Source organism: Alligator sinensis, unplaced genomic scaffold, assembly GCF_000455745.1.
Source record: "Alligator sinensis unplaced genomic scaffold, ASM45574v1 scaffold890_1, whole genome shotgun sequence".
Lineage (NCBI taxonomy): Eukaryota > Metazoa > Chordata > Crocodylia > Alligatoridae > Alligator > Alligator sinensis.
In genome coordinates this window covers 410,416-420,850 of record NW_005842948.1, presented here as the reverse complement: position 1 = coordinate 420,850, position 10,435 = coordinate 410,416, and the positions used below count along the sequence as shown (strand labels likewise).

Here is a 10,435-nt window from a genome sequence, read left to right as displayed (position 1 = left end):
AGCCATAACAGAAGCATCTACATATTCCTGTGCATCTTTTATAATGCTGATAATAGAAATGAGGTCATGGGTACGACCCTTCGGGCAAAAGGCAGGAGGAGATGCCTGCATGGTGGGAAACATAAAGCCTGGGATTATTATATGTTTCTCTGTTTATAACCTACCATTTTCTTTCAACAAGTATTTAGACACTGGTTTATATTCATTGTTTGATTGCACATAAAGATGGACAAAGTAGATTGAGCACAAAGGGGTAGACTTGCCATACGGCAGCTGATCCAATGTAACGGTTGTGTATGTCTGCTCTGTCTCACAGCAGGTGAAAGCTATACCAGGGCAGCTCATCCGGGGGGTCAGCCTGCCAACCTGGGGCTGCTCCAACCCAGCTCAACATGCTGCGGAAGGGCTGGCCAGATCATGATGGTGCTGCAGTGCGGGGCTAGCCAGCAGGCAGCCCCCTTGCTGAAGCACCCTTATGTCCCAGCCAGACCTATCAGCATCTACATGCACTGATACTACAATTCACTGTAAGATAGTACTTGTGTTGACAAGTACTAACCTATAGCAGTGTAGTTATTAGTTTACTGCGGCCTAATAACACTGCACGTGCAGATGCTGAGATTTTACTGTGGAGCTAATTAGGCAACTCAGCACTAAATGCCTCGTGTAGATGCACCCACTGACTAATGAATTACTCCACAAATAGTCTCACTGAAAACAGTTGAACTACCTAGGAAGTAAAGAACTAGACAACATAGTAATAGATGACAGGACCGTGCACTGTCTTCCTCTGAAGACAGAGGACCCAATTCTTTATCCCTTACTTACATTTACTAGACTTTTAGTTTGTAAGTAGTCCTAGTGAATTATGTGACAAAGGTCTTCTCAACACAAATTGGGTGCAACAGGAGACTTTAGTAAACAGCAATACAGAATAGGACATCACCAGTGTAATGTGTCATATTTTACAATGGATATAAAAATAGCAGGTTTGAATTTTAAATCCACTTACAGAAAAATAGACTTTTGTCAAAGTTCCATTCAACTGTACTTCCAAAGGCCTATCCTTGTTAATGTTGGTGGAGTAGTTGGCTGGCCATGGGTCTGGGATGGAGGCATTAGCGTGTCCTACATCCCAGTAAGTGCTAAATGTTTTCCAGAGATCTTGGGCTAAGCAGCTGCAGTTGTATATTATGGCACCAACTTCTTTCACCTGCAGAGTGAGTAAGCAGATGTCAAAAAACCCAATAAATTGCTTACAGCTCAAGGGTATTCTTCACTCTGTGCTGCTTTCCTGCTGTGCCTATATTCTAACTTCTTATTACCATGAGCTTTTGCAAGGAGAGCTAAGATAAAATATGCGCATGATGAAAGCATCTCTCAGATGGCTCTAAAATCTATCACATATTGGATATCTAGCTCCACCTACATTTTTTTTTCTAAATTGTTACCAGTCAACAGTGCAGCTCACCTGAGATAATGACCTCCAGTCCATATTGGCACTGCCAAGATAGATATGCTTCATGTCTACAATCCAGAATTTGGTATGCAGGACACCGTTAGTCAGTTTTCCAAAATCAATTCTTTTTACATAAGCCCCTAAGGAAAGATATTGAATAAGAGAAAAAATGGGTTTAAATACCAGCAATTCCCAACACAGTTTTTAAGTTTAATATTAACAAGAAAACGGTAATCTGTATCATTCTTCACCTAGCCAAATATTTTATGGATTTCAATAGCTTACAGTCCACCTAGCAACTATTCCGCCAAAACAAACAAGCACAGTTTGCTGGAGATACAGTTATATACATGGTAACAGTTACTATAGCTTCACTTTCAGAAAAATACCATAAAGATAGATCAAACTACATTGAAGACCTTTCCAATAAAGCCCTTCAGTACATGATTAATTTTAAGCACATGAATAGTTTTACTGTGTTGAAGTTAAGCATGATCTTAAGTGCTATGCCAAGCTGGGGCATTAGTGGCCATCCTACCACACTGAAGAACTGAAGATACTATTTGAATTAGCAATACCTTTTGCCTCCAAAACATTAAGGTCAGTTGAATGTACTGCTAAACTTGGAAGACTGGTTGCTATATACACAGAGACATTCTCCATAAGTAAACTTTCCAACTTCTTCAGAATATCTTCACCCTGAATAACACATTACTCATTATACTGGATGATGATGAGACAGTTAGGTAGCCATATGAAGAAAGTAAACACAATACAAAGGTAGGGAATACTTAATCTCTATTAATGCTTCAATTAGAGAGGAATTAAAGATAAAAAACAAAGCTCCCCATCCAATTCAGGAATACCATTTTGCTTTCTATAACTGATTAATATAATCAGTCATAAGAAACTTCCATGTAGAGCCAAACACAACACTGAAATAATGTGGAGTTCAAAGATGAAACCTAAGCAATAACAACAATTCCTGGATGATGATACTTTTTCATTGATTTTTCATATAATTTTCCTTTAAGGATAAAAGTTATAGGGACTATCACAGGGTAAACTGGCCCATCAGGAGTGTTGAGATTTAGTTGCATGGGTGCTACATCTAACTCTCCCCTGCAGCATGGTAGAAATGTGTAAAATAAGACTTGCTGGAGGAGCAAGGGCAAGGGCATGGGAACAGGGAGCAGCAGCAGCAGCAGCAGCTTGTGATGATAATCAAACAGAGAGGACCTAGAGACAGCACAGCCCTGGGAGCCAGGTCTCTGTAAGAGTGGAAGGGCAGTGGGTTCAGGTAGAGAACTTAGGAACGAGCAAGAGTGGTTGAGGCTGGTCAGAAAGTCCAGGGATATACAGTTCCCAGAGCATGGGTTCCTCCTACGTTGCCTCATGGGGGAGGAGACAGGGCTTAGGGTGGGATGGGGCTGAGTCCCAAGTGGTGGAAAAGAAAACAGACCCTTTAAAAAGGAGGTAGGGTTCATCTTTAGGCTAAGGTGCAAGAGTCTAGGCTTTGTGTTTGTCTGGAGTTGGACACCTCTGAAGAGATGGACTTTTTGTAACTTGGCTGGGGGACTGAGTACCTCAGGGACTCAATCTCTGAAGGCTGCAAGAACCCAGATGAGATGAGGGGAAGCTAGAGAAGCTGATGTGGGTGTAGTCACCTGGGGCAGGTGTTCTTCTAGATGTCTCTGTACGTCTGCACGATCACATATACGCCCATTTTTGCGTTCTTTTTACCTTTTCAGAAGATGAGTCATTTACACTTATATCTTTTCCAGTGAGAGACCAATAGTAGGAAACCGTATGAATCCTGTCCTGAGCCATGTTGAGAAGACCCATCCAGGCTTGGTCTAAGGGTTTTGCAGTGGTGCTGTTGCTTTCATAAGGCATATCATAAGGAACATTTTCCACAAGTTCAAAACTGCAATGGCAATTGCATATCATGAAGCAAACATTCACGACCTGAGAAGCCCATCAACAACTATGCAGGAGACTGAATGCCTCTCAGTATATTGTAACAGACATTTATAACACAACCTCTGAGCTTAAACAAGGTGACCCAATAGTGTTTTCTATTTCTAGGCTCTACAGTTGCATGATGTGTAATCAAATGGGTCAAATGTCCTTCCAAACTAGTGCAGCTTCATAAAACATTGCAGTGACTTGTTTTGTTATCTTGCTCCTTTTTAGACTAACACTAAAGCACTTTGTCTGCCAGTTAATCAACTATCAGATGCGACTTACATGCATGAGTCCTTACATCTATTGACAGTGTCTTCCTTAGTAATCCTGTCTTCTACAATCTCTTCAAAGAGTACTTGATCATATCCCTGATAGTAGATGTTGGCAATGGTTTCTTCGTCCTCTGGGATGACTACAGTGACATCTTTTAGGATGTAAATAGCCATCAGGGCAACAAAAACAACTACTGAAATGGCCCCCATGATCTGCAACTAAAACAGAGTTCACATTAGATATGGCTTGACCGTAGCTGAAAGGGCCTCCAAGAACTGGTACATCATACTGAATACTTACCACTGCTGCAAGCAAAGAGGATAGTAATTGAATGTTAATTCTGCTTTCAGCTTCTGTCAAGCACAGATATCTCATTTACCTTTATTCTAACTCTGTATCAAGTTGACTTAGCAAAATATCTTCCCTTACTCCAAATTTATTTGACATATTTCATTTTATTTTAACACAAGACTAGTAGGTAGGTATTTATCATACTTTCTCCGATCTAAAAGAAATCTAGAATGCAAACATTAAACATGGAGTCGTGCCCAGCTCCACCGCAATCGGTATGCTTACAAATGTGAAAGAATGGGCAGCTTTGCTGTTATGGTAATGAAAAGTCAGAAACAGGAAGCTATTTTGCAAGTTCAGACTCTGTTTTGTTTTTATATTCCAACTCAAGAATGTCAGTTTTGAAACTGGACCATCACAACCACAACACTACTCTTACACTACCATTTTTTTAATTGAAACTCAGCAGCTCATTAGTCTATGAAGTGGATAGTGTTCCCTCTTTACAGTTTCATTTCAGTTAATCAGATTTGTTTTCCTTTATGTGTGTGTGTTTCATAAGAAAAACAGGCAGCTGGTTTGCACTGCCCACATCCACGTACACAGCATAACATTGTCTTCCGTAGTCAGAAGACAGAACTCTCCACTGATAACTGTAGGCAAAAGGATCGCTTTTACTTTATCATTTAGGCTCTAGGACCTGATCCCCTGAGGTGTTGAATACAAGTCTTGAGAGCTGGGAAGGTTCAGCCCTTTAAAGAAGGCTCTCAGGGCATGTCTGCACCAATTTCTTGACTTGCTTGGGATACCCCTGTGGAGGACAGCCAACCCCATCCCTGTTCTGCACATGCTGACTCCCCCTAATGAAGTGATGCACCCACATTCAAGTGGCACTGAGCACATGCCCAGTACCATCCTTACATGTACTTATTGGCTCAGGGCAGGTGTAAAGCAATTCTGTTGCCTCATTTCTAGGATTTGTTGCATGTGGTATGGGAACAAGTGGACAGAGAGTAAGAGATCTGGAGTCTCCTGCCTCATTACTTTAGGAAAAATGACCTACAAGCCAGAAGTATCAATGTGGACATGCAAAAAAATAATAGTGAAGAATAGAAATTGCCACAATTATTAATCTCTTATTTTGATGCTAACCACTCCATAAAATACCAGTTTAAGATCCATCTACACCATAAAAAGCTGCTTAGTTTTCTTTTAATTTGGGCATAAATTCTCTAAATTATAAAGAGCTGTTCTCAGAGGAAGGGTGAACCCCTTGATCATTTGAGTACTAGGGAAGGAAACAGGACTGCTTGCATGAGTAGGGGTTACCCCTGTAAGCAAAGACTATAGGATTTAGGCTTCATGTTATTTCAAGCTGCAGGGTTTTATCAGACCTTTAGTTGAGTCAACAAGCACTTTTGGCAGTGAAATCAGCAGCAAACAGGATAAAAACTGACACAATTCAAAACTTGTACTAAAGTATTATAATTAAATTGCCGTTTCTTTCCAGGATTTTGGTACAATGGAATGAAATTCCCAACTCTGATAGACAAAAAGTGGTGTACTCAAATAACCTACCATGCTGATGTCTTTTTGATCATTTGGATTTAATTTCTGATAAAAGTACTTATTTGACATCTGGGACTTTTTAAATATCTTGCTCTCACCCTGAAAAACAGAAATGTGCATGTAAAAAAGTAAGAGATGTAAGGAAGTTCTAGAGTAAAATTTGCCTAGAGCCTGTTTCATACAGGAATCCAGGTAACTACAGTGTTTTACACACTATTTAGACATTAGATACAGAGCAATTGCTATACAATGGGCCTTAGGTGGCGTGAAAAGACTTCAAAATGAAGGGGAGGGTTAGTTTTCTGCAACCTTTTCCATAAGGCTTTTGCACAAATAGCACCTCCCTGCATTTACTGTTTAAGGAACTAACCCTTCCCTTCAGATATCTCAACACCCAGCTTTTCCCATAATACATGCAAGTAAGGTAACCACTAATAATGTCAAGGTCCAAAAGGTAGAAAGGCCAGTGCAGTTTTTCCAACGTCTAAATTAATTTACATTTTGACTATATTTTATCCTTCTTCCCTGCCCTATATGCATTGATTGTTGTCTTATTCTGCAGCCTCTTCAAGGCAGGGATTGTGTTAAGGGACATTGATCAAATAGGCCTAAGATGTCCAGGCCTCTTTTCCTCCCAAACAGCTGTGTTTCAGAAGCTAGCTAACCCTGGTGTACAGGCTGTGTTCTCCCTGGATGCACAAGTTCTCCAGGTCCACATCTACAGAAAGCATGTCCCTGCTTTTGTGTTGGCACCAGCCAGCAGACACTGCCCCAAGGAGTTAAAGAAAGCATATTAATATTTGCAACACATGTAATGCTTTTATAATAGCAAAATATCACTAAGACTCCGTGAAGCTCAAAGAGGGGTTACCTTTCTAAACACTCACAAGCAAACACTTCACATATGCCTGAAGGATCAAAATGATCCCTGGAATGACTCCACTGACTTCAATGGAATTACACCAGGAATTAATCTGGTGCGAGGGGACATTAGTTGTTCCAGAAGCAAAGGACGTATCCTGCGGCAGGACAGATTCCATTATGATAGGAACAAGAAGTCCTAGTACAACATGATCAGCCCTCTGATCACTGTTCCTGAACTGTAATGCACTCCCACAGTGCTTAACCTGCAATTGGAAGCATGATTACAGCATGGAGTTTAACCTAGGTAGCCCCACAAATATATTCCCATGGCCCAGGCAGGCTTGTACTGCCCACATTGTTAGGGCTTCCCTGATATTGTCAACCAAAGAGGCTAAAGCTAAATGGGGTATGTCTGGCCCTGCTCCACTCACACCTCTAGTACCTATACACATGCTGGTTCACACTCTAATTAGAAAGCATCAGAGCAAATTCAATTAATCAAGTTTGCTCCACTGTCTAATTAGAATGCTCCAGTGTGGCCTCACCATCACATGTATAAACCCTTATGGGTTTAAAAATGGCTCTTGGGGCACTATATCTAAACCTCATGGAATGAGGTTTAAATAAAGCATCCCGCAGCCATTTTTAAATACGTGGGCGCTTAATACATGTCACGGTGAGGCTTTTTAATTAAAGCAGCTCTCCAGGAACCACTCTAATTAAACCCCCCACCCCACCCCTGAGCATGTGTATAGGCAGCTTCTGGTTCTGGTGTGAACACACCCAAAGGCTACTGAGTCCCAAGAGCCAGATGGAAGGGAGGAGAAACACCCAAGAGACGGTGAACAACTGAGGACGTGGACCTTAAATAGAGGCTTGGAGAAGAGGAGAGACTCAGATGAAAGTGTAAAGAAGGCAGAACAAGGAACATAGAACGGGGAGGAAAGGGACCAGAATAAAAGGATGAACAGAGTCATGTAAAAAAAAAAAACAGTCCACAAATGCACAGAGGACAGCTGTCGGCCTCTCTCGGAGTCAGAAAGCGAGGTCTATGATTGCAGTGTTGAAGCACAGGGTCCATTGTGTTAAGTCCAATACAAATACAGAGTTGTAGACAGGCCCTGCCCCAGAGAGCTGATGAGACAGGCACAGGGTGGGGGAAGGGCTATTGCATGCCAGCAGTGACCAACACGAGGGCAGCAAATGTCTGGGCAGTGCATGAATTTTTGGGGTTGTTTTAGTTAGGAGGAAAGCAGTTACATGGCAAGAAAAGGGGAGAGAAGAGGAATGAGGCAGACAGGGCTTGACTGGGCTAGGGAGCGTGAGGGAAAGAAGGGCAAGTGTGAAATGGGGTTGAGGTGAAGAGACCACTAAGAAGGAAAAGGGTAGAAGCAAACAGCCAGTCAGCACAGGACAGAGAAAGTCCAGTCAGTGTGAATAGGTAAAGATCCTCTTAGCTGCTTCCACATCCTTTCTGGAGGCCCCAACACACATTACATTTAGAGATGCAATTTACAGGTTTAACTAGTAACCGGACACACATGCAGCAAATTGTAAGATGTGATAATGCAGTAAACAAGCCACAAAGTTATTCCACTTATTATAAGTCCCTTGCCTATAATGTGGAATAACTTTGTGGCTTGTTTGTATCACACCTTAAATTGAAAGTGTGGCCAGGACTGCCTGGGGGGCACCCAGCTGACAGGACCTGGTATTCAGGGAGCCCTGTATTGACCAGGTTGCCGCAGCCTGATGTTGAGTTCCCTGCGCTCTGGGAACTGTATAAAGCCCGTGTGCCACCCCGCCAAGCATCGAGCTCTGCATGTGCCGAGCAGATTGTTGGCCAGGGCTGGGGACTGGATTGGTTCTTGACCCCAATTGACAACCAGCTGACTGGATTCATCTTACTGGTGCAGGGAGAGTCTGGACCAGAAAATAAAGTGCGATTGGGATCTCTGATCCCAAAATTGTTCATCCTGCCATACATAAGTGGATGCATGACTGTTGGAATCGAGGATTAGATCCCATCATGTTTTAAAGTGTATGTCTGTCAGAGACCTAAGTCCCTTGCACAGTTCTGGGTCCAACCTGCTGGGGAAAGGGTAGCCTTGTGCCCCCACTCCACTCCTCTGATTTTGGTTGCTTTGGCAGGTCCTCCGACCAGTTAGAGTCTCTGGTCACAAACCCCCGACTTGGGCACCTGGAGTCACAGCTCAGGGGCTGGAAAGGCCTGTTAGAGGTCAACAGTCCATCCAGATCCCAAAGCTAAAACATTCTCTGCAGGACATCGTCTGATGCTGTGATGCCAGCAGGAGCCTTTAGAGGAACTGCAGCTTTCTGTGCACTCCCGGTGATGTTATGCCTCCAAAGGCCGGAAGCTCAAGGGAGTTATAATTAACATGGTTCAGTTCTCTTTTTAAGTGACACAAAACAGCTTGGCGAAGGAGCACTTTTCTTTTTAAATCTGACTGAGCAATCTCCCATATGCCATAATATGCGAGAGGAATAAAACCCTATCTTGTTCAAACGAAGGAATCCTACAATCCCACTGACCATCAGGAATTCAACCCCCAGCTGGTTGTATTGACCAAAGCCCACAGAAACGCATCAACCCATGGCAACAGAGGATCTGTACCAACACTTAATTTTGGAAAAAAGAAAATGAAAGAGAATTGGAGCTTTTAAGAGAAAAAACAAGCCCAGTTATGGATCATTAATTCACCACAACTCGTTAACCGACTTCTTCAACTTTGCCAGCTGCTTCCAGTGCCTGAAGTCTACCAAAGGGCAAGGAATAAAATGTGTGTTTAATATTGCTAAATATTAGCAATAGCCAGAGAAGCTAATCCTAGTATTTGGAGAGCATGTTGGGCTATTTTATGCTGTATAACACAGGGTTCCTTTCTAATATATATACACACACTACACACACACACGTACATATCCCTTATTGCTACAATACAAGAGAGCTTTAGGCTTGGGCATCTTTTGAATTTTTCTCAGCAAGAAATTCAAAACATGCATGTCAAGCCCTTACAAAGATGAATTTCTAAAATAAAATCTTCTCCCTGTGAGCTCTTTGATGTACCTCAGATGAGCAAGGTACATTCATCTCCCTTTTTTGAAAAAAAACACAAGACAGTAGCATAATAATTCAACATACTTACCATCTTGGGAGCCTGTTCACAGCTCGAAACGCTGCCTCTTTCTGATCTCACTCACAGCTACAGTTATGGCAGAGAGCAGGCAGCACAACCCCCCAGGAGATTTGTATGTGCTATTTTTTTCCTTCCCCATTTGCTCTCTGCGGCAAACACTTCCCCTTACCAGCAGGAGTTAACAAGATCTGTCAATAAAGAGAGATTTTAAGTAGCTGTTTGGCAGTGGTTACCTTATTATCTGATCTTAAGACCTGAACCTCAACAGATGAAAATCATCATGGATCCATTGGCTTGCTTTCCAGTCAGCCCCTGGGGACCTGGATCTGTTACTGGGGACCTGAATGGCAAAGTTCCCATTGCTTTCAAGAGAACAAGGTCAGACTCTGGGTCAGTGCTGAGAGCTTGAAAAGGTAGGCCGTGTAAGGAAAGAGTAACACATTTTCAATGCAAGTAAACTGTTATTCAATTTATTGTGAGCATTGTAAAACCATTAAATGAGAATAAAGTGGCTCCAACATTCAGGTCTTTCAATACATCTTACGGACAAAGGCGGCAAACCCACTCTTTCTTAAGGAAAACAAAAACGCCTTTGCTTACCCACCTTAAAGATTTCAATACAATATCCCCCCCCACCCCACCTCTGACTGTCCCTCATCATTATGCTTTTCCCAGCAAGCCAGAGAAAACAAGCCAGTTAGCCTGAAATAATATAAGCAATATGCTGAGTTTGGAATTTATTGATTTCTTTGGTGTATGCGGTTTCGGCACATTGTTCTAGCCATCTTAAAGTGATGTCATCACCAGTGTGAAGAGCTTGAAGGCCACCAGGTAGCATTGTAAATGGACACAC

General features: G+C 42.2%; 1 protein-coding gene across 1 annotated transcript in view; it reads right to left on the bottom strand.

Moving 5' to 3' along the window:
* The window catches only part of PLD4 (phospholipase D family member 4), a 19,932-nt gene extending 10,283 nt beyond the window's left edge, over positions 1-9,649 (bottom strand). Inside the window, 8 exon segments of the mRNA XM_006036353.3 lie at positions 2-105; positions 1,013-1,213; positions 1,472-1,599; positions 2,038-2,158; positions 3,203-3,386; positions 3,710-3,918; positions 5,570-5,659; positions 9,592-9,649. Coding sequence (XP_006036415.1) covers positions 2-105; positions 1,013-1,213; positions 1,472-1,599; positions 2,038-2,158; positions 3,203-3,386; positions 3,710-3,918; positions 5,570-5,659; positions 9,592-9,594 — 1,040 coding nt within the window. The 5' untranslated portion in view covers positions 9,595-9,649.
* Between the last annotated feature and the right edge of the window lie 786 nt (positions 9,650-10,435).